Source organism: Oreochromis niloticus, linkage group LG8 (assembly GCF_001858045.2).
Source record: "Oreochromis niloticus isolate F11D_XX linkage group LG8, O_niloticus_UMD_NMBU, whole genome shotgun sequence".
Lineage (NCBI taxonomy): Eukaryota > Metazoa > Chordata > Actinopteri > Cichliformes > Cichlidae > Oreochromis > Oreochromis niloticus.
In genome coordinates this window covers 2,724,546-2,750,000 of record NC_031973.2, presented here as the reverse complement: position 1 = coordinate 2,750,000, position 25,455 = coordinate 2,724,546, and the positions used below count along the sequence as shown (strand labels likewise).

Genomic DNA, 25,455 nt, shown 5'->3' with positions numbered 1-25,455 from the left:
AGGAGAAAGACATTCATTATACTACTCGTTAGGGCTGCACGATTAATCATTAGAAAATCGCGATCTCGATTCATACTTATGTGCGATCTCATTTCCAAATGACAACGATTTTTTAAAAAAAAGAAAAGAAAGAAAAAAAGAAAGACGACGACGATTGTACCGCATTTTGATCCGGGACATAACCTGCATGAAAACAAGCGCTCACTCTTCCTGCTCAACAAATGACAAGGGCGGAGCCTTATACCACGTGATACAGAAGCTGTGCCGTGTGATGCTCAAATTGGCAGGAAAGAAACAACGGAGAACACGTCAGGGATGACGAGAAAGTGACAGGAGAAAATCCGTCCTGATCAACCACCCAAACATCAATAACGGGAACCTTATACAGCGCTTCCCTATACACGTCGAACTCCCGCAGGCACAAAGAAATTACGGAAGCTATTACTTATCACCTGACCAAAGATATGGCTCCCATCAACACTGTGCAAAACGAGGGATTTAGGAAAATGATCAACACCCTAGACCAGGGGTCGGCAACCTGCGGCTCCGGAGCCGCATGCGGATCTTTAGTCCTTCTACGGCTCCGCGTGGTTTGGGGAAATAAATAATTTTTTGTAAGTAATTAGCTAAAGTCTATTTTATTTATGTTAGTTCTTTTTTTAACTCGTAGTTCTAAATTGGAAGATTACTGTGATATTGAAATATAAATATAAAATTATATTCTATTAGTTTTTGATAGATCAAAATAAGCGTCACACTTGCGGAAGCCGATATACCCGCCGAAACGCCCGCCAACCCCAGGTAGGCCAATTATGGATCTTCGGATCCACATTATGTCAGCAGCTGTTCTCCAAAAACAAACACGTTCACGCCTCACAGACGACAGCTTACAGTCGTGCGTAAAGATGAAAGTGACTTCGTACAGCCCCAATCGTACAGCAGACGCTGTACGAGGTTCAGGAGCGGAAGTCCCATTGTAAACATATCACGGCAGACCCGACTATGTTTCCATGAACACGCTTTTCAGCATCTTTTTATTGACCACTTTTCACACACGGTTGCTTTACGCATACAGCCGGTGTTAAAGCTCGCAGCCCGACACACACCAACACAACAGCATAGGTGGCACAGACGTTAAGGCGGCGAGGCGTGATTGCGGGTACCGCTAAGGTGCGTCCACCTCCCCTGCAGCGGCGCTGCAGTCCACGCCCCGCCACAAATATTAATCAGGTAAAATACATACTTAGGCGGAATTTTGCAATGTTCAAAATGTGTTAATTACATAAATGTAATTTTCTCTGTAGCACTTCATGCATTTAAGCAACACACCTTAGGTGTTCACACAAAGCATAAAGGTAAAAAAAAACAATATATACAGTGTTATGTTCATTTTAGATGTCAAAAAGTATTTGCGGCTCCCAGAGTTTTCTTTGGTGTGGAAATCGCGTCCAAATGGCTCTTTGGGTGTTAAAGGTTGCAGACCCCTGCACTAGACAAATGCTACACAGTGCCGTCCCGCAGCTATTTTTCTATTGTTGCACTACCTGCTCTATACACGTAGTGTCGAGCAACGGTGGAGACGGAATTTCAAGCAGTACAACATTTTGCGGCAACGACAAAATGTGAGGCATTTATTGTTTTTATGTTTATTTATTGTTTTTATGTTCAGTTTCAACTGTTATGAAGTTGATGTGCAGTTAATAAGTGCAATAAATATTTATACTGGAAAAGAAAATCGTGAGAGAATCGTGATCTCAATTCTAAGCAAAAAAATCGTGATTCTCATTTTTTGCAAAATCGTGCAGCCCTACTACTCGTTATGTTACTTTCATGTTACTCTGTAAAATGATCTGAAACACACTGTCTCATAGTGACCAGTTAACCATCTAAACCTACAGGCTACAGCCCCACACACCAACACAAGCCCTATCCTAATGAGGACACACGTGATCTTTCTCCAAGTATTTATGTATGAGCATAAAGCCGACAGCACAAATCAAAGATGGAAACCAGCACAAAGAGACTTTAAAGTGATTCTGCTTTAGAAACATGAACAGGTAGAAACAGAGGATGCAGCCTGACTGCTCATCAGTTTGTTACCTCTTGAAATTCAGCAGCAGCTCATGTTATCATGGTGCTGGTCTGGGGTCAGCATTTACTCAGCTTAACATCACTCTGGGCTCTTGGCTAGCTTAGTGTTAGCATGCTGTCTATGTAGGCTCTTGCAAAGAACCGAAGTTGCATTAATTTAATGCAGTTGTTTCTGTTCTACAGCAGTCTTCACTTTATCATCTCATCTTTTGTGTAATAAAAATAAAACGTCCATTTCGATGCTTGAGACTGCACCACTATTTTCTTCCACCGACACAGAACTGAAATCAGCTGATTGTAGCGAGAGTGCAAGGATCGATAAGCGGGCTCGGTAGGCAGACTAGCAATTCCATGGAATTAGACTACCGGGAACCGGCTCTCTACAAGAACTAATCTCGATTCCCATCCCTAACAGCAGTCGATGTGTCACAGTGGTTAAATTTAGACTGGCATTATATAAACTGTGCCTGCAGGGAACACGCTAAGAACACGCAGAGCAGTATGTTGCTGCCTGACAGCTTCTCTAGTTTCCAATTACAACAAAAGTCAGAGGTCAAGTGAAGTGGATTCATCAGGCTAATTGCGTGGTGTAGTTTCCTGTTGCTGCTGACCCTTGAGGTTGCAGACACACTCGGCTTCAGTCTCAGAATCGTCTCTAGAAACAAACACTCGTTCCTCCGTACACTGTTTTTAAAACGAAACACCTTCTCTAATAATTGATTGATGATTAAGTTCGAGATGACCGCTCTGTTCAGACTGGCCCAAGCTCCCACCAACCTGAACTGGATAAATGAAGGATGGATAGATAAATGGATGAATACCTTTGCAGGCTGATGATCAGTGTTTAAGTCTTTGGTTATAGAGTCAGGGTCAGCATATCTGCTGCTCAATCACTGCTCTGGCGATGTGTGCTAGAAAAAATTACGAAGGTAACAAAAGTATGTCAAAAAATGAGCAAATTTCTGTGATACTGAATATGTTTTAAAAACAGAAAGCAAACTATCAGAAGCAGTACAGATTCACTGTCCTGTTGTGGTTCTTGAATTGTAGAAGCAGCTGACACCAGTAAGCACCTCAGTCAGAGGTGCCAGGTTCAAGAGTTTCCTACCTGAATTTAAACCCTTGGATTAACATGAAGTGAATTTATGGAGCTTTCTCTGAGCAGCTGGACTCAGTCTGAACAGAATCAAAATCGGACAGCTGACGGTTGGCGTTTATTTCTAAGGGAAAAGTGAACGTTCAGCAGGTCGATCAGGTAAACGCTGAGCTGTTAGTGAGTTACTGCTACTGTCTGTTGACAGTCTGTGGATGCTGGCTGGTGTTTGCTGACAGAACATGGATTATCTCTGCTCTCATGTTCTGCCAGCACTAAAGGTTATGATCGAATACACTGACTGATGATTGGTTGCCCCTCTTCTCTGTGACTTAGCCCCACCTTTATGATACCTGCCTGCTGCTATTTAATATCCAGCAGCTGTTTCCTATTTAATCTCTGTGAAGCCTTACTGCTAATTAAAGTATATTACTGCCCATAAATCGGGGGTCTCAAACTTAAATGAGCTGGGGGCCACTGTCGTCTCATTGGATGGACACTTTAGTGTTCAAGAAGTACAAAACAAACAAACAAGAAAACACACACAAATATTTCCTAAAATATTTTACTTGTTTTTTTAAATGTCAAATATTGTATAACAAGACAAAACTGCAAACGTGAACACAGATTGAATCCTTTCATTGAACGGCCAAATAAACACGTTGGTCCTCTCTGTCTGTGCACACACGTGGCAGCACTTCTGCTGTCATTGTGTTTGTATTTAACTAAATCAAAATGCAGACATAAGTGTACACATGAGTTTGTGACTCTGCCACTGAACTAACACAGCCAGTCCCTCAGCATGTTTGTACTCTCTGCTCATATTGTCTTCATATTCAGTCATTTCTGGCTTTTTAAAGAACTTATTTTACCAAAAAAGTCACTTCAAGGGACAAACTGCATATTTCTTCATGTCAGTACAGCCCCTGGGCCGCTGCCATAAACCTCTCCAGTTTCTAACTTTGTCTCAAGGCGTCTTTTTCTTGAAGTATGTCAGATCTGAGAACGAAACCACATAAAACCTTCAGACAGTTTTTTCTATGTTTTGTTGGTGCCATAAGTCTGTGAATCAGCAGAGAGACGGGCTCTGCTCTGACCCTATGGGCTCGGTCAGGTTAAAGACCAGCTGCATAGGCGTTACTGAGCTGATCTCAGTGAACATAAATCTGTGTTGATGTTTTTAATTCTTTGCCTTTGCACTGACTGTAGTTTCTAAACAAAGGCAGGCAATAAAAACTCAGCAGTCATTACTTCACTTTATACATTTGACTTTAAACACCTGCACAGCTGAACTCCACCGCTCCTGAAAATCGGACTTCTGTTGCAGTATTAATTTATATTTTTGATATGTGCATCTGCAGCATGTTTGAGCTTCTCCTGTTGGTGTGAAGACAACATGTTTGCCTTTATTTATGAGAACTGATAAAAAGATGATTGTGTGCAGAGAAACAGGTGAAGAGTGTGAACAGAGGTGATGAAGAGTGTTTAAAGGCAGCAGCTGCTTTAAAGCAAAGATGAACCTGAGAGAGAGCAGCGCAAATGACTCGCATCAGATTAACAGACAGAGCTGCCAGCAGCACGTAAATCACACACACACACACACACACACCCACACACACACACAGGGAGGCAGTACATTACCGTCAGTATAATTCGTCCTCACTCTGCGACTACATTTTCTACCTCATAGAGCATATTAACTCCAACACAGAGTGTGTGTGTGTGTCTGTGTGTGTGTTCCCAGTGTCAGTGTGTGTTTGACTTCTATTCTTTGTGGAGATAAATTTGCAGTGCGTCCTAATTTGCTGCTCGTAAATATGAGCTATTGTGTGTGTGTCAGGTCTTCTCTGCTTATCACATAACAAATTGAAAGCTTAATCTGTGCTGTGTGTAGATTTATGACCTCGATTGCCGGCGAGGAAATACTCGGGGAAATGCAGAAGACGAGGAGGAGGAGGGTGGAGACAGATGGAGCGTGTGTGTCTGAAGATAAGAGCACGATCAGCTGAGAGCCACGGTGATAAGACTGTGTACGAGCAGCCGATCAGAGGTCAGAGGTCGCGCTGACAGACAGAGGTTATCTTCAGACAAACATAAGCAGGACTTCCTGCTGGGAGAGGAACAGGAAACAAAAATAACTGTGGTAACCATGGCGATAACCACGGCATTCTTATTGTAACCATGTGCTTTCTGTGTTGGCGTTCACATCTCTACACCACCTGTGTAAGTGGCCAGTGTGATTCGTGTCCCACGTAGAGTTGGAGTAAACCTGGTAGCATCCATGAATCAGCCGCGAGGCGTCTCCGGTTTGGCTTTTTCAGCCGTGTGTTAAATACGGAGATTTTCCTGTTAACACTTTAGGACTGAGGGTGGAATTCCTCTCTAATTAGACTAATTGTATTTTATTTGAAATTATAATTTCATTATATTTGCCTTCAAACGTAGGCAGACCTTGAGCTAACCATGAGGTTTAGGGGAAACAAAGACATAATAATACTGTTAGTGAGTTTAGGTAGTTTATAATTTCATGGTAGCTTTGCAGAGAAAAAAACAGTATTATCTCGTCTTACATCAGAAACATGTTTGTACTTTTTGAGTAAATTAATCCTAGCGTTTCATATTTTTTAACTTCTATTTAACATTCATTATGGTGATGAGCATGATGGATGTTCTTATTATTCAACTCTGCTTTGATTAAATTAAATAAATATATAAACATTTTCAGGCTTATGTGGCCTTACAGTGATGAAGCCTGTCTTTCACAATCACTGTTCAAACAAAGTTTCAAAAGGTTTCCACAGGTAAGTAAAACACCTGGAAGTTGGGCAAAATATTGTTCTTCTGCAAAATTCCTGAGAAATTCTGCACTGCCTAAAATTACTAATGCACATGTTAAAATTATGTACACACCATATAAATTTACATGCAGTATTTCTGTTTCCCGTACAAAGCAGACTTGATAATTGTTCTGAATCTAGCGTACTTACTTTCAAGTATTTGTAGATAACTTTGTAAGTAGATTATGTTTAATTACAGGCGATTAGATCGTAGGTCGCCGGCCGACGGGTTAGAGTAGCGAGGGTTAAAATCTGCCCTTTTTTATATTTTCTCTCTTTGAAGCAGCAGCATGTACCTGAAAAACTAAACGCACAGGAAAAACTCCTGCACGTGTATAAAACACTTACCGTGGTTACTGATCGATGATGCTGTCACAGTCTGAATTTCTCAGTCTCAACCTGTGGTCGAGCCTCACATTGATGCATTTCTTCTTTATGAACTTTCATTCATAATTCTAAATCGTTTCCTTGATCTAAACTACCTTCTCAGATCAAACACCTGAGATGTTCACCTGTTCAGGTGTGCAGTCAGTCTTTAATATCTTCTGATTATTGACTCAAAGCGTAAAAGTGATTTCAGTCTGCGGTGCTGAACTTCGTTTGGAAAAGCTCGATTTGTTTACAGAACATCTGCTCAGAGAATAGCCTGTGTGTGTGTGTGTGTGTGTGTGTGTGTGTGTGTGTGTGTGTGTCAGTGTCAGCACTTTGTCCTTCTGTAGGCTCATTAGAGACGAGCTGCAAGGAATGCTGGGTAATCAATACTGCAGAGACCCTTAGAGACCAGACACATCGCCTTAGAGCGAGTTCTGTCTTTTTTGTCCTTCTGTGTGTGTGTGTTTACAACCCGTTACCATGGAAACCGCTGTGATGCTGTGGTACTGACCCTCCACACACCCATCCAGACGGCTGGCATCACAGTATTTTGTAAAACTGTAGAAAAGCAGAGATGGTGTTTCTGAACATGGGACCCGAGAAGGCCGGTGGGGCTGAGTGCTGGCATTGGGGTTGGAGTTCGGATGCAGCTGTAGTCTCGCCTCTTTGTCTTCTCTCCTTCATCCCTCCATCTCTCCTGGGAGAGGATGACAGCAGAGGAGGAGAGAGGGAGGGAGTGCTCAGGGTTACAGCTGACAGGATGACAGAGAGCGCGTCCTTTGGATTTACCCACTGTAAGACATACGGACACAAACATCCTGAGCCAGAGTAAATATGTCATCCACACTCTGAAACATAGCACACATCTGTAAACTGTGATTGGTCAGCAGCTGTCTGTTAAAACCAAACTCGTCCAGTAAGCCAGTAATCAGCTGTCGTTGAACACTACCTGGAAGCTCTTTAAATGTTTTTGTGTGATATCTAAAATATTCACAAGTGCTTCAGACAGTTTCACGTTTTGTTCTCCAACATTAAACACGTCCATGAATCTGTCTTACCACGGTAAACAAACATGGACCAATCAGGAGAAAGCACAGGTAACTTCAGGCATGTTTTATGCATGACAGTAATTTGATTAGTTGACCAGGTTTTACTCCATCACCTTCCAAGGTTCTCTACAACAAACTATCTCAACCTCTGTTTCACAGAAAATGACCTGACATTAAAAGAACATCACAGAAACATAGACTCTGAGAGTAACTCAGATTTTTACTTTTTGTTTAAAAACACAAACTCATGAATGTACCTGCACTGTATAAAGGGACAGAGATCATTTTTATGTAACTTTTCTTGAATACAAGCTGTTAAAATGAGATAACCCTTTAAAGAAGAAAAGAAAAATCAGATGAACTAAGGCTAATTTACACGATGGAGTGCTGCTTTAAACACAGATTTAAATCTGTACATGAAGCTGCATTTAAAAAATTAGTTTTACAACATCATATTCTGTTTGAGTACAGAATATGATGTTACTGGCTTGGTTGGTTGAAGTCCTGCCATAAATTAATGCTTCAATCTTAAATATGATCAACCTATCTCTAATAATCGGCTATGTACCACAGGCCTTCAAGCTGGCTGTAGTTAAACCTTTACTTAAAAAGCATCTCTAGACCCAGCAGTCTTAGCTAATTATAGGCCAATCTCCAACCTTCCTTTCATATCAAACATTCTTGAAAGAGTAGTTGTCAAACAGCTAACAGATCATCTGCAGAGGAATGGCTTATTTGAAGAGTTTCAGTCAGGTTTCAGAGCTCATCACAGCACAGAAACAGCTTTAGTGAAGGTTACAAATGATCTTCTTATGGCCTCTGACAGTGGACTCATCTCTGTGCTTGTCCTGCTAGACCAGTATGGTTCCGACAATAGTTTTTAAAATAACATATGTTAATTTACAATCCTTAATATGTTTTACGTGTGTGTGTGTGGGGGGGGGGGGGGGGGGGGGGGCACCCAGGGCAGCAAACAGGCTAGGATCGCCCCTGGATTCGGTGCATATATAATTAAACCTCTCTTGAATGCTCTAACCTTTACTGTAGGAGTGAAATGTTGATCAAACAGCTCCAGCCTTTTGATCTTAACCTGTGAGATGGTTTCCAGCAGAGCATTCCTCCTCCCAGCTTCACATTTGTGTGACAGCAGATCATCCAGTTTGATCAGATGCGATCTTACTGTGTGTGTATCTATTGCTGGTTATAGATATGCAATCAGCCCTAATAGCACCTCATCTGTGTGTTCGCAGGTTTTTCCTCAAGTTTTTTCTGAAGTGTAACCAGAACTGCCTGAAAAATGCAGGAAACCCACGAGACATGAGGCGATTTCAGGTAAAACACACACACAAACACACACACACACACACACACACACACACAGATGAATTCATTTCCCTAAAGGGCAGGACATGGCTGTGGATGATCCCATAATGCATTGCAGCGGGGCAGCCCAAGGCTTATTGCTTTGGAGATAAAATATGAGAGGTCATCAGAGACGTTTGTCTGTCCATCGTTCCAATTATTTGTGTTCAGCATCTGTTTGGTGTCTGAATGACGTGTTAAATGATTAAATTCAAGCTTCCCATCAAAAGCAGTAACATGGTAGTAAGAGTCAGTCACAATCACGCCAGTACAGACAGGATAATTCCACGTTCACTCATCAATAATGAAACTTTAAAAATACGTAATCCTTTGATAAGCAGAACTGGTGTAGAACAAAGAACCTGAAGAACCTGATGTTCCAGAGGAACACACGTTCATGAGAATGAGAGTTTGTTCCTAATGATCAACTGGATCAGAGTTGGCCTGTCCATGTCTGATCCTGATAAGAGAAGGAAACCAGAAGCTTCTTCTCAAACATGAAGCCCCCACCAAACAAAATCTCTCCACCGGGAGCTGCCTGAAACCAGCAGAAGCTCCAGATGTTGAGGGTATCTGCAGATGTTTATCGCCGCAACTACCACATTAGAGTTTTTAAAGGACATGTGAGGGCGTAACAGTCCACGTAAGCTGCATTTATCAGCAGTGTTTCAGAGCATCAAAATCATAAAAATAAAATAGAAATGTGCTCCACATTGTGGGGTCTAAGCCGTCACCAGTGAGATCCCCGAGCCCTGAACTAAACCAATACACAATAGAATCAGAATCAGAATCGTGTGTATTGGCCAAGTATATGTGCAGACAAATACAAGGAATTTGGTTCCGGTAGATGGTGGCTCTCAAGCACAGCAATGTAAATCACACACACACACACACACACACACACACACACACACACACGCACACACACACACACACACACGTGTCTATATATACATTACACATGCATACACATGCATACACAAAGCTGTGTAAACCAACTATAAATAACTGATCTAAACTTATATACATAAAATACAGAAATGAAATGAGGTGGAATGAATACTACAGAATGTACATAAGGGGCAGGTGCAGTCTGGCAGTGGGAGCAGTGTGACAGGTCAACTGTTTAGAAGGGAGATGGCGAGGGGGAAGAAACTGTTCCTGTGTCGGGTGGTCCTGGTCTGCAGGCTTCTGTACCGTCTGCCAGAGGGCAGCAGGTCAAAAAGTCTGTGTCCAGGGTGTGAGGGGTCTGTGATGATTCCTGCCTGTTTCCTGGTTCTTGAGAGGTACAGATCCTGGATGGAGGGCAGGGGGGCGCCGATGATCCTTTCTGCTGCCCGTACAGTCCGCTGCAGTCTGCTCCTGTCCTGTTTAGTGGCTGCACCATACCAGACTGTGATGGAGGAGCACAGGACAGACTCAATGACTGCAGTGTAGAACTGGATCAGCAGCTCCTGTGGAAGACTGTACTTCCCCATTTGTCTCAGGAAGTACATCCTCTGCTGGGTCTTTTTGAGGATGGAGTTGATGTTGGTCTCCCACTTCAGGTCCTGGGAGATGGTGGTACCCAGGAACTTGAAGATCTTCACAGTCGACACAGGGCTGTCTGATATGGTGAGGGGGAGCAGAGTTGAGGGATGTCTCCTGAAGTCCACTGTCATCTCTACAGTTTTAAGAGTGTTCAGCTCCAGATTGTGCTGACTGCACCAGAGTACCAGCCGCTCAACTTCCTGCCAGTATGCAGACTCATCACCATCCTGAATGAAGCCAATGACGGTGGTGTCACCTGCAAACTTTAGGAGTTTAACAGCCGAGTTCTTGGAGGTGCAGTCATTAGTGTAGAGGGAGAACAGTAGTGGTGAGAGGACACATCCTTGAGGGGCACCAATACTGAGGGACCGAGTTTCAGAGGTGATCTCCCCCAGCCTCACTTGCTGCTTCCTGTCTGTCAGGAAGCTGGTGATCCACTGACAGGTAGCTGGTGACACGCTGAGCTGGGAGAGTTTGGAGGAGAGAAGTTCAGGCACGATGGTGTTAAAAGCCGAACTAAAGTCCACAAACAGGACCCTGGCATAAGTTCCCGGACGGTCGAGGTGTTGCAGGATGTAATGCAGCCCCATATTCACTGCATCATCCACCGACCTGTTTGCCCAGTAGGCAAACTGCAGAGGGTCCAGCTGGTGGCCTGTAATGTCCTTCAGATGGGCTAACACCAGTCGTTCGAAGGATTTCATGACCACAGACGTCAAGGCGACAGGTCTGTAGTCATTCAGTCCTGTGATGGTGGGTTTCTTGGGAACAGGGATGATGGTGGAGCATTTGAAGCAGGATGGAACTTCACACAGCTCCAGGGATCTGTTGAAGATGCGCGTAAAGATGGGAGCCAGCTGTTCTGCACAGGTCTTGAGGCAGGAGGGTGAGACACCGTCTGGTCCGGGGGCTTTCCTGGGCTTCTGTTTCTGAAATAGTCGGCTCACATCCTCAGTGTGTATTCTGAGTTTCAGGGAGGAGGAAAGGAGGGTGAGAGGTGTGGTGGAGGTCGTTGAGTCTGGATTGGGGAGGGTGGTGGTGGTCGTTGAGTCTGAAATGGTGGGGGTGGTCGCTGGGTCTGGAATGGGGAGAGTGGGGGTGGTCGTTGAGACTGGATTGGGGAGGGTGAGGGTGAAGGGGGGAGAGGTGGAAGGTGTGTTGGGGGTCAGTGTCTGAAGCAGTGTCTCTGGGGAGGGGAGGGTGAGGCGTAGAATATGTCATTTATGTGTTCTTATTACAAGTCTTTGCAATCAGGGAACAAAGAAAATAATCATGAAATCTATATACTTGCATTAAAAGACAGACGTTCATAGCAGTTATTTATTATTATTATTATTATTTTCTTTTCCCACTATTTTATAGCGATACATCTGTGTGGGGGTGGGGTGGGGTGTTTGCATGTTGTTTGTGTGTGTGTTATAATATTTATAAGGTGTTGACTGTATGCACAGCAATAAAGCTTGATTTGATTTGATGCTGGTATGTTTGACATCTTTGAAAGTGTAGCTGCGTGTCCGTGCAGACACTCAGTAAAAGAAAATATCAAAATGCTGTTCTGGATTTACTGCTGCATAAAAATGTTTACATTTCATTCATGATCCCAGTCAATATAAAGGAGGCGGTAAAGCTGCTGTGATCCTCTGTGTTGTGTCTCAGGGAGAGCCTGCTGACCCCAAGCGCCATCATAAAGCTCAAATTAACTGAGTGCTCAAATACAGACGCCCCACAGTCAAACACACTCAACCACGAGAGCTTCATTCATCATACACTTAACAATGAGCACCGCTTATCGGGAAGAACAGCCCCATGATTGATCCTCATTATTGATCACACCCATCGTACCATTACGCTCCAAAAGAGTAGCTGAAGCCAGCAGGAGGTGGGAGGAGAGAGGGGGAGCCATAAAACGCGCCATAAAACATAAACACGTATTTGAAAAAACCCCAAATACCTCCAAATATGCAGAAAGTAAACAAAAACTGCCTTTGATGTTATTATCTAAGGAAAACATGGAATGAGCTGACAGCATGCGATTTATGTGATGAACATGTTTCTAAAAAGTTGCTGCCTTACATCAAACACATCAACACGTTGATGAGTCCATCGATGTCTGCAGCACCAACAGCACCACAGTTAAAGAAAACAAACTTCTGCCATCTGTCGCTCGGAGGAAAGTCAGTACAGCCCTAAGAAATGTCAGGTTCACATGGCGTCTCCTTCATTGCACTGTTACCTGTTCACCTGTCATATCACAGGTGTACAGGTGTTCACTGCCAACCACACGAACCCAGAAACAACAAGACAACACCAGCAGCCTGTTGTTGGTTACACCAGCTCAGTCTGTGGAACTTCAAACCTGCAGTTCCTCTGACATCCAGCAGAGGCAGCAGTCAATCAGTACATGTACATGGCTGATACACAAACTGGCCATTACTCAGTAATCAAGTACGCCAGTTCCTACCTACCTAAATTTACAAGGGAGTCCAGGAGAATGCTACGTTCGGAACAGCAGTGTACTGGATGAAAATATTTATTATGTAAGTATTAATTCAGAGTCAGCTGTTAAAATAAGAACAGCACATTTTTACACCGGAGAATAAAGACGGGCAAAAGATTCATTTCCAAATATACTGACAGCTCTCCACTGAGACATTAAAGTTAAATACAATGATGCAGTTATGAAGCTGAACTGTAATCAAAGTAACTTGCTCAGGAACAAATAAAACACTGAAATAAGCCAAACATGAACCATGAATCATCAAAGTGAATTTTATCTCATGCTTAACTTCCACTGGGTGGCGAAAGCCTGCGGGGGTTGAAAGCGAGTGATTCAGGCGTTTCTCATGAGCCTCAACCTCCCGGTCAGTTGACATCTCTGAAAATGTTGGAGAACTTTTGTAAACGGGCAACGTCTCGAGAAACAATATTTAAGTTTACACGTCTACATTCTCACCTAAAAACATCTTTAAAGTTGTGATACAGAAAAAGTATTATTTCAAACTTTGCTTAGAGTCTTTGCCACTCTCATCCACTATTGCCACTTTCCCTCTGGGCTTAATAAAGTCTCTCTGATTTTCAGAGAATGCATTCTGGGATACTTGGCTTCAACAAGCCCAAACAAGTACGCACGAGTACATGCAAGTATGCATATTGAGAAACAACCTCTGGTTCGGTCTCTATAGATAATTTCCCCCTTCGTAACACCTGCAGGGGGGAAGACGTTTTATAACTCACCTGTTTGCAGTATTAGGGGCGTGGCCTCTTCGACTGACAGGTGGGTGTAGCTGCGAGCTGTCTGCTAATATGGCTGCTGTGAGGTTATCGTAGTAACAGAGCATCCAAGGAGTCTGAGAAGCCTGCTAACATTTAAGCTTCAAAGCTTTAGAAACCTCTGCCTGATGCAGGGCCTGCAGCTTCATCCCACAGATGAGTTTTTACACCTGCTGTCCACCTGACCAGCCAATCAGCTTGCAGAGCAGGTGATATTCATTCAAGAAGAAAGAAACAAGCTTTATTGATAACATACACAATCATACAGAGTACAACATCCAGAGAAATGTGTCATATCCGAGCTGCAGACATAGCCACGCCATTCCAGGGGTTGGTCTTTAGCACGGGGGCCTAGCCAAACCCTTACTGGATACTGGGAGAGAATTGAACTTGTGACTTCCGCTCCAAAGGTGTGTGGTCTTACCACTAAACTATCTAGCTGCCATCTGCCACAGATTTTACTCACAAAGTTCCGCTGCTGCTGAAAAAGGAGCCATGTCATTCGAGAAAACTGCCTCTCTCCTCTGTCTGCTGGTTGTCTCACAGCTTCACACACACACACACAGTAACACACACACACACTCGCCGCCACGCCGCGCTGGCCACGTTGACAGGATGTTAAGTCCACTTAAAGCAGTGGGCAGGGGGAGGGGGAGATGGGCCAAGCGAGCCGCAGGAGGAGAGAGAGGAGGATGGAGACAGGTGAAGTCAGGTGTGGACTCGTGTGTGGTTGTCGTGGTGACAGCAGGGTGAAGGATGTGCTGGTTAGTCACTGTGGCGACAGAGGACACTTCTACTCACTCTCAGCATGACCTTCTGCTCCGTCGCCATGGATCAACGGCAACAACCTCGCCACGGCAACCAGCCACGGATGATGAATGGCCGCAACCTGGCACCTGGCAGTGACATCATAAAGAAGGCGGGGCTTCAGACAATGAACTTTTTACATTTGTCACATAATTTTATTTCCCGTGTTTAAACACTTTATACTCATCCTGTTTGCGGCTCGTTTAGACTGTTCCACAAACTTTCATCAGGTCAAAGGTCAAAGGGAACCGCAGAGGTCAAAGAAATATCAAAGCATAAAGTTTACAGTTTGTTGCCACGAGAACGTCCTCATTATGAAATCTTAATTTTGTTTTAGAAGCCTTTAATTAAAGAGGAAATAATGTCTGACGGTGACATCATCAGTGTGACATCACCAGTGTTTCTGTTCTTTTCCTGCTGTCATGTTTAAACATTTTTGGCTGTGTCTCTGCAGGTGGTCGTGTCAACAACAGTGAATGTGGATGGTCACGTTCTCGCTGTCTCCGACAACATGTTCGTGCACAACAACTCCAAACATGGCCGCCGGGCGCGGAGACTGGACCCGTCTGAGGGTACGCTTCTTTTTACTCTTTTTTGCACCCCTCACTCAGATAATGGAGCTGATGAACAAGCGCCAACCTCTCATCCAAACATGGCGACAGGCTGGGTGTGCTCAAATGAGAACTTCCTGTCAGAGTTTCAGAATCCACCAATCACAGTCAGCTCCTGCACTGAGAGCTCTGTCACTGGCCTGACTGGTGTAGGAGATCCGACAGTTGCAGAGAGACGAGTGTAATTTGCTCTTTGCAGAGAAATCAGCCCAGTGGATTGTGGGTAGGAAGACCAGACGCTTCAGGGTCCCCAGAGAGGACAGTGTGTGTCTATGCGTGCATGTGTGTGACTGAGTGTCTTTTCGCGGGCCGTTCAACCTCTTTAATTGCCCTCCTAATTAAAGACAGTTACCATGGAAACTACCCCTCCCAGTCACAGCAAGAGGAAGTCCCGTGGGTTTGAGCTCTCGCTCATTTTCAGCTCTGCGCTCGGTTATTTCTGCACACTTACCTCGGCGCCGCGAACACGTTCAAACCTGCGAGTCCACCCAGCCACCCTCTTACACAGGAAGTCGTCGTCCGTGCACCATGTTCTGCGTGTCTAAAGTAAAACACCGCTGGAGTTCACTGATCGGGTTGCTCTATGAACAGACGTGTGTTTAGATTGGTGTCATGAGAATACAGCGGAAACTCAGGACCAGGTGGACTCGACTGCAGATGAGTGAAACACATGCGTGTTAGAAACACACCCTCATCCCTGATGATGGAACAGCCTGGCGACAGTGTGTGACTCTCAGGGTGTGATGGTCAGTAATGTTGCTGCTGTGTGTTTGGGTCACTTTATAACAGATTTATTTTTCTATTTCTAAAACATGAAGCGACAGCACAGGAGTGTCACAGAAAGTCTGCACCTGACGCCATCTCACAGAATAGAATAGAATAGAATAGAATAGAATAGAATAGAATAGAATAGAATAGAATAGAGGTCAGGTGCTATAATGCCATTTCAAGTCATCAGTGATGAGATTAGCTGCCCTACCTCTCTCTCTCTCTCTCTCTCACACACACACACACACACACACACACACACACACATACACGGTACTTTCATTTCACTTTATAATTAATCTGCAGCCGCACTTGAAAGACGAGAGAGAAGTAGTCATTACCGGCTGAATATGTGTGTGTGTCTCAGTGTGTGTGTGTGTGTGTGTGTGTGTGTGTGTGTTACTGGAGTGAACTAAGCTAAAGCGGATAAAAGCCACAACCCAATTAACATTATGTGTGTGTGTGTGTGTGTGTGACCTTCAGTACTGTAGTAACGTAGCTCAATGGTTCTCAACCTGAGGCCCTGGACCCCTCGGAGAGGTCATGAAAGAGACTCTTAGTGTTCACAGACAGGCCCGCAGCGCTGGTTTAAAATGTGGATGTTTTGATGCTGGATGTTGAAATAATGCGTGTGAATGCTGCTTTTCAGGGGGTGAAATTTAGCAAGTTTCTCTTCTCTGATTGGCTGTGGCTCACACTGGGATTCCACCAGTCCTCTGCTTTCTGAGCATCTGTGGTTCATTTGTGCTGTAAAGTTTTAACATGGAACTCTGTGGCAATAATTCCCTGCTGGAGCCTCTGCTGGACACTAGAGGAACTGCAGTTTCAGTTAATGAGACGCAAACACTTCTGTCTCTCTCTCTCTCCCTCTGTGTCTCTTGGTGTCTCTCGTCCAGCAGCCACTCCCTGCATTAAAGCCATCAGTCCCAGTGAGGGGTGGACGACGGGCGGCGCCACCGTCATCCTGATTGGCGACAACTTCTTCGATGGCCTTCAGGTCGTCTTTGGCACCATGTTGGTGTGGAGCGAGGTAATACCCTTCCGATCAGTTGGATAATTGATCGATATAGCAAACATTGTGTATTGTGTGTGGCAATACAACAACGATGACTCTTATTATTTCTCTCTCCAGCTGATAACCCCTCACGCTATCCGAGTCCAGACTCCGCCCCGGCACATCCCCGGAGTTGTCGAGGTCACGCTGTCCTACAAGTCCAAACAGTTCTGTAAAGGAGCGCCGGGACGCTTCGTCTATACAGGTAAGGACAGCTACTGATCATCTGATTGGATAACACCACATTTTACCAGTGTCCTCTAGCAGGAGGCACCAGGTGGGATAATTGGACACCTTTTTAAAACAAAGTTTTATTTCCAGACTTGAAGAATGTTTTTTTAGACTCAAACAAGCAGAAATCACGAAGAAGAAAATGAAGCTTATGTATAAGTTAAATAAGGAAGATCTGTGGTCTCACATTTTCTATTTTTATTATTTAGCAGTCATCTAATTTTGGCTTTTTCCAATCCAATCCAATTTTATTTATAAAGTACTTTAAAATATCCAGCACAGGACCAAAGTGCTGTACAGAAAAAAAACTTAAACACAATAGAATAACAGAAAACAGCAAAAATAAATAAATAAAACACATAATACATAAAAATTAAAACAGCCTTATTATAGAAAAGAAAACCAAGATAAAACTGCATAGAATCGATGAAAAACAACTAAAATAAAACTAAAAACTAAAAACCAACATCTCACGTGGTGTCAAAGGTCAGGGTAACGAGGTGGGCTTTCAAGAGTGACTTAAAAACAGGCAGGGAAGTGGCCTGTCTGATCTCTAAAGGGAGATCGTTCCACAGGTTTGGAGCTGCTACAACAAAAGCACCATCTCCTCTAAGCTCTAAGTCCTGGCTACATTCAGGAGCAGCTGATCAGCTGACCTGAGAGAGCGGGTGGGTGTATGAGGCTGTAGCAGCTCAGAGAGATAAGATGGGGCTAGGCCATGGAGGGCTTTAAAAGCAAATACAAGAATTTTAAAATGAATCCTAAAAAAAATGGGCAGCCAGTGAAGTGAAGCTAAAATCGGGGCAATGTGCTCAAACTTTCAAGTGCCAGTTAAAAGACGAGCTGCAGCATTTTGCACCCTCTGTAGATGAGTAATGTATGATGCGCTGACCCCTATACAAAGTGCATTACAGTAATCCAGCCGAGTGCTAACAAATGCGTGGATCACTGTCTCAAAGTGCTGCGGTGAAAGAATTGGCTTTATTTTTGCCAGCTGCCTGAGCTGAAAGAAGCTGGATTTTACCACTGCCTTAATCTGATTGTCAAACTTTAGATCACAGTCCACTTTGACCCCCAGGTTTGTGACAGCTGGTTTGCATACTGGGCCATGGAATCTAAATACACATTGGGGGTCTCAGTGGGGCTACCAAAAACCATCACCTCAGTCTTTTTATCATTGAATTTTAAAAAGTTAAGAGACATCCAAGCCTTAATGTCATCGAGACACTGAAGTAAAGGCTGTGTAAGGTATCTGCCTCTTTTCTTTAGAGGGACATAGATCTGACAGTCATCAGCATAAAAGTGGAATGCAATGCCGTGCTTTCTCAGTATAGAACCAAGAGGAAGCAGATATAAAGAGAAGAGGAAGGGGCCTAGAACTGAGCCCTGTGGGACACCACACAAGAGAGGAGGACGACACATGGTCACAGAGACTGACACAGAAAGTTCACCCTGCAAAGTAGGACCTGAACCACTCCAGTGCCGTGCCCCTAATGCCCACCCAGTGCTCCAAACGAGAGAGTAAAATGGCGTGATCCACTGTATCAAACGTAGGTTTCAAATCTAAAAGCAACAGAACAACACAGTCCCCAGCGTCAGGAGCTAAAAATATGTCATTAAAAACTTTTAAAAGGGCTGATTCAGTGCTATGAAAGGGTTTTGCTTTTCCAGGAAGTCCATTAATTGGCTGTAAATGACCTTTTCAAGAATTTTGGAAAGAAAAGGTAGTTTGGAGATAGCCCTATAATTTGCAAGAACCGTAGGATCAAGAGAAGGTTTTTTAATCAAGGGTTTGACTACTGAATGTGTAAAGTCTTTAGGGACTACACCTGACATCACACTATGGTTTACCAGCTGGAGAACAGCACAAGGAGACATGTGAGCCCTGGTTGAGGAGACCTTCTCAATAAAAAAGTGTAAAAAACTTTCACAGGCTGCAGACGAGGGCTCGATACAGTCAGTATGTGGTGCACTAAGAGCAGAGTTCATAGTTTTAAATAAAACACGCGGGTTGTGACAGTTGTTTGATATTGACCAATGTTCCCTCTAAGCTGCGCGCATGCGCAATTGTGCACTGATGGCACGGTATCTGCGCAGATAAAATCTGCGTTGCCCACAAAAAAAAAAAAAATTAACCTGAATTGAAATTAAAGTAAATACGTTAACAATTCTGTTTTGCAGTGTTAGTCAGTGAGTGACTGGCTGCTCCTGTATGGGATTAGAACGATGCCACCTTATCCTATAGTCCAGCCAATGATGCGATCCACATTCGTATATATGCAGCCAATCAATGTCGCTGACAGGCTATGACAGCGTCCTTATGTGCCGACACCGGTGTTTTAGCTAGCAAAGCGGCGTGACTGATGTGGAGTGAAGCCACGTTAATGACAACGTGTACAACAATTGGAGATGTGAGCAGGACAGACGGAACAATTGACGGAAAAAGTGGGGACTTTATACCAGTTTTTAAATTGTGTTGATCGGCCACGTAAAACCAGAGTTATGATAAAAATATATAATGTTTGGTTTTCTTCCTGAATACTATCGTTGTTTATATTTACTGCGGGAAGAAACGGTAAAAACGGCGTTTTATAAGGAAAACACTTGAAAGCCTGTGAGCAAAACCAAAACCAAAAACCCCCCACCCTTTCCTATTGGTCGAAAAATGTACCATGTCGACCAATCAAAACATGGCATTTAGTTGTTAAGAAACGGGAGGAAGTTTTTGGAGTAACGGCGGTTTTGAGATGTGAGAGATTTGCGACGTTTAAATCTTGTGTAGTTAGTGTGTAGTTAGTGTGTAGTTAGTGTGTAGTGTAGTCAATAGTTTTGTTGTGTGTGTCAGAACAATGAGGCGGCTGCTGAATGTTACAGGTGTTACAGCAGTGATACATCTCCTGCTGTCAGGCCTGCAGGTATCAGGCTGTTGTTCTCCTTTATCTCATAGTGGACAGAAATTATTTTTTGGAGTGGCACAAATAATTTGTGTGGCATCAGATTTGATGCAGAACAGCTGATTGTTCTGTAAATAGTTTGAAATGTTTATTTAAAAACGCCTTGGCTGCATTAAAAAAACCAAAATAGCTGCAAAAAACTTTGTTGTTTGCAAAACTCAGTAACTTTTTTGAAGTAGTAACTATATAATTAATTGCCCAACATTGGTCATTATATACTGTATTTGGCAGACAGAGTTACAGACTCTCTCCCAGACCACAGACTCATAATACAAGTCAGAGCTTTATAAAAAAAAAAAAGAAAAAAAGAAAGAAAGTTGTGTTTTCAAAATTGGAGTTCGTTATTTTTACTTCCAATAGTGTTAACATACTACACAGGTCATGAACGGGATTTTTTACATTTTCATTGTAAGTGGGCTAAAGCAGTTAATTAAAAGTAGTCTAACATAAATGTAAATGCTGTAATTTGATTATTTTAATAAACCATGTAACTTGGATGGATTAGATGCTGGCGTGACCACAGTGCACACGTCTGATGTCGCTCACAGTGGTCCAAGGGACGCTCAGGGAGTTTGTGTGTTCGCTCAGACACATGAAAAATTAGAAGGAACATTGATATTGACACCAACAGTTCTTTAGCATCTGGAATGACACTTGTAGTTTGTCCTTTTGCCACTTGCGCTCAGCTAGACGGCACTCGCGTCTGACCACTCGGGTCGTGTCGTTCAGCCAGGGCTCAGATTTAGTTTTAGGCAGTCTTGTTTTTAATGGAGCGACAGTGTCCAAAGCAGTCTGACAAGTGGAATAAAACCATGAACTCAGTTCCTCAGTCTGACTGCATAAAAAATCCGGGATCTTAGAGATCTGGTTAAAAACTCTTGAAAACTGCTCAGCAGTGGAGGAGTTACAAAACATGACAGCGCCGAGCAGCAGCGTGAGGTTTAACTTAGGTACAAGCAAGAGGAACTTCAAACATCACAGGACTGTGGTCAGAAAACACAGCATCACAAATGTCTACGTTAAAAACAGAAAAACCATGAGATAAAACAAGATCAAGTGTGTGTGGGACTGGTCACACATTCCACCAGATTAAAAGAATCAATAAGGTTTAAAAAGCCCTTCGCCATGGGTATATCAGGACAGCACACATGAATATTAAAATCCCCAACAATAAGAACACGATCATATTTTGGCATGAATTCAGCCAAGAAGTCAGCAAAGTCACTCACAAAGTCCTTATTGTATCTTGGAGGCCAACAAGCCAGCGCACACAACACTCTGGGAGCAGCCCAGATCAAACACAGACAGTTCAAAGCTGATGAATGATGGGGTTGATAGCTGCTTACATTTAAAATGACTTTTAAAATCATAGCTATTCCTCCTCCTCCTCCTCCTCGACCCAACATATGTGGAGAATTAAAGTAGCAGCAATCGTCAGGTAGAAGATCTGAGAAGATGCTGTACTCACCGGTGCTCAGCAACGTCTCACACACACAGAGAAAATCCAGTCCTCGGGATGTGAAGAGATCATTCAGGATAAAAGTTTTGTTCGCTAGGGACCTAGCATTTACCAGGCCAATCCTGGCAGTAAGCGGCGAATCCCGGTCGCTAGCCGTCCTAGAAGCCCGACCCGAGGAGAGCAGGGTTTTCGGGGCTGGAACATCCCATCCAGGCCGATGAAATGTACCAGCCAGGCACCGACAGGTTGCAACGATCGCCGAGAGAAATAGAAGGTTGGTACTGCTCCATGTTTTCTGGATAAGGGCTTGAGAGAGCACCTTAAAGAAGCTTTCAGCTTCACCAGGCAGCAACCCCGACGACCCCGGCGACGGCACTTATGCTGGAATGGTGGAGCTGGGACACGGCACAGTTGAGCTGGGATCTCCGATAGTAGCGGGGGCAAAGTTTTATCACACAGGGCAAAGTCTTTGGCAGAAGGTTGGAGATCCAGTAGAGTTTGGCGATCATACACCAAGAGAGAGTTGGCATTTATTACAATAGTCAATAAAATCAATACAAACAAACATAACACTGGCAGTGACAGACGGAGAGGCACACACACCGGCGCCATCTTGGTTTTTTGTCCTATTGGTGCTAAATCCAGGCTCCATATATTTCAGATCAGCTCATACTTACTTCTTACGGCCAGTCTGTGTTAACAAGCTCAAATTCCCAGTCTAATCTCTCAGCCCATTTATTGAGGCTCGATCATTCATTCATACATGTTAATTAATTATTTTAAGCATGCTTAATTTCGAGGCTGTGAAGCTGATCCCATATGACCAAATCAACCGCAGGATTCTAGCGAAAACTATCACATTTAACCCTCCGAAGCTTCTTTCTCTTAAGCTCGCAGCGCTACAGAAACACATCCAAAATGAATACAGTCCAAGTTCATTTTCTCATGTTTTGCATCTACTGGGAATCCCTAAAATAATCACTTTCCATCACTTGTTGTTTATTAAAATAAGCTAGTATTAACACTTTGAGCGTAGCTACAATGAACAGTGAATATAAATTCTAAAACTGAATATACTGCATAGTGTTAGCCCCTCCCCGTTAAAAATTGGTCCAACCCATAGCGCAGACTGGCTTTGTTTCTTGTTGTCAGTAGCAACCGACGCCTCAGATTGTGCGTGAGCACACCTGTGTTTCCGATTTCAGCACAGGTGGTTGATTGTTAACCCCTGGTAATAGAATGAAGGTGAGTGTTATTATTAACTCTGGGGCTGACGAATGCGCGGCACCTCCAAATCACATGACCGATTTAATCTGGCATAGCAACAAGATGCAGCCTCACTGGGTCGCCATTTCATCTTGTGTTAAAGTTCGGACTTCAATATGTATACCAGTTTTAAAATTCGATTGATAGGCCACTAAAACCAGAGTTATAATAAAAGAATGTATATACAATGCTTTATAATGAATATTTGGCAACGCAAATAAAAGAAAATGAAAAAAAAGGCCAACTAATTCCTATTGGCGAAAAAATGTACCATGTTGACCAATCGGAAAATTCTATGACAACACGTGGGATTTAGTTGTTTAGGGTCTTGTCTTTCCTGTGTCTTCGCAGGCCTCTGTTAGGCTCAGGGCCACTGATGGCCTACATTTCCTACTCTAATCCCTTTCAGAGCTCGGGTTGTGTTCCACCAAGATGGGCCATCAGAGTCTAACCACAAAACAACTCTGACTTCAGACAGCACTCAGATGAGTCAGTAATAAGATCAGTTTTAAATAAATTCTGATGGTCAAACATCTGAACCGCTGCAGGTGCAGGTAACATCTGTCTGACAGCTGTCATTAATACTGCTCCAGCTTTATTAATCTTTCTCTATTTGTTATCAGACTGGAGAACATTTCTTCTCTCCATGTGTCCTTATATCCTCCTCTCCTCCTTCCTCCTTATGTTTCTTTTGTCTCTGTTCACGCTGCAAATCCCATTAACCCGAAACATCTCTGGACCTTTACGTTAATGACCTCACACTAACACCCACTTATGCATGTCTGTGATGTCATCAGTCACATGACCTCCATGTTCACACAGCAGCTGCTTTCACACCTCAGCAGATCAGAGGGATCCATCACCTCCACCCTACACCGGCTGCTCCCATCATGCTTTGCACTGGGGGAAAGAAAACAGGAAGTGATGTCGAATAATACAGACCTCCTCTTCAGGTAGCAGGTCTCAGTCAAGTTTTTCTGCATCAGTCAGATCAACACATAAATGAGAAGTGCTGGCAGAAGATCTAATATCATACTTAACTTGAATAAATTTAATTTAAATTCAATATTTCTCAGACTGAAGTTTTTCCATAAAATTAGATCAGATTAGAGTTTTCATGTATGTCACAGTGTACATGGGTCAAACCTTTCAGTTGGAGCTACTGAACTTTGGCCTAGTTTCCTGTATTCATAATTAAAATTAATTTATAAAAAAATACATTTTCAGTATTTAAATTATAAATAAATTATAAATACATAAGATGGTAGTGAGAAAAGCAAGCAGCTAATCCTTGAGCTTTTAAAGGAATGTCGTGAATAATGTGAGTATTTACTAAAGGAATGAGTGCATTAATATTGGAGAATTACCTAACCATAACCCTTCCTCAGTGGGTGAAATCATTTCAAACGATGACACACAAATATAGACGTACAGCTTATCTTTCACACGTACAGCTGGATGTACATGTGAAGTACATGTGAAGTAGAGCAGATCAACGGTGGAAACCCCGCCGATGCACATAAACGACACCACTCTGCTCGTTATGGTTTCTCTCTGTGGTAATGTGTGCGCTCAGGCAGGCACACGGCTTCAGCAGTCATGAAATTTCCATGAGTATCGATCTCAAAGTATTGATCGCTCCAACACCTCCTGTCTGATCCGCCTTCAGATTTTCACTTCCTCAACACACTCACATACACACTAACACACACACACACAGTGACACAAAAACACACACTGACACATTCACACACACACACGTTACACACTGTAACCCTGACACTAAAACCACATTTTGAGCCTCAATAATGTCTTCAAACAGGTATTTTGTCCCTATAAGTGACTGTTGGACCCCACAAGTATAGTAGCATGCCAATTTTCTGTCCTCACAGAGGTGTCTAACACACACACACACACACACACACACACACACACACACACACACACACATACATGCACACACACACACACACACACATACATGCACACACACACACACACACACACACATACATGCACACACACACACACAGAGCTAACCCTGCTGGTCAGACATGAGTGTGAGAGAATCGCAGCGCCTCGGTCTACACGTGTAGATCGCTCCGAGCTTCTCGTCTAATCTTTATCGACGTCCTGTTCTGCAGACGCTGCAGCCTGAACTGTCTGACAGTAAAGCTCACTTAATAAAGTCAACAAATACATACAAAATAAATCAGGACTGTTCTTTCACAGTAAAATACGTCATTTGCGCAGCTGAGCCGCAACAGTGCCAAAATCTTTAGGTTTAGTTTATCATTGAGACGAACGTCTCGTCATCCAAATAAATGAACTCTGTCAGGCAGACAGAAGCACCAAAATCAAAGTGGGTTCCAAATGAAGCTGTGCTGATGTTTGACAGGTGTACACACCTGACGGGAACATAAAACACTGCCGGCCTGCGCACCGATCACTGACGACTCACTCAGCGCTGAAGGCGGAGCTGAAGCGTCTCCTCAGATGGCTGAGGGCCGACAGATCCATGCTTGGTGTCGTGTCCGATCAATTCAAAGCCATCAAATCTTTATTAGCAGCCAATATAAACAGCAGATCTGTTAAACAGCATGCTGGGAGTTCAGCAGGAGCAGTCTGTGCCAGTTACCACGGGGACGCACCATCACAGCTTATTGATTGGATGGTTTCACTGTCTGCCGGTGTGCCTGAT

The 25,455-nt window shown here is 43.5% G+C and overlaps 1 protein-coding gene across 6 annotated transcripts in view; it reads left to right on the top strand.

Moving 5' to 3' along the window:
* ebf3a (EBF transcription factor 3a) overlaps window positions 1-25,455 on the top strand; it is a 72,180-nt gene that overhangs the window by 20,482 nt on the left and 26,243 nt on the right. For 4 of the 6 annotated variants that reach the window (XM_005471493.3, XM_025909768.1, XM_025909769.1 and 1 more), the window contains 4 exons: window positions 8,693-8,774; window positions 14,866-14,983; window positions 16,687-16,820; window positions 16,923-17,049. In XM_005471493.3, coding sequence (XP_005471550.1) covers window positions 8,693-8,774; window positions 14,866-14,983; window positions 16,687-16,820; window positions 16,923-17,049 — 461 coding nt within the window. The remainder of the gene's footprint in view (window positions 1-8,692; window positions 8,775-14,865; window positions 14,984-16,686; window positions 16,821-16,922; window positions 17,050-25,455) is intronic. The other 2 variants (XM_005471494.3, XM_013273927.3) reach the window with 1 other exon arrangement.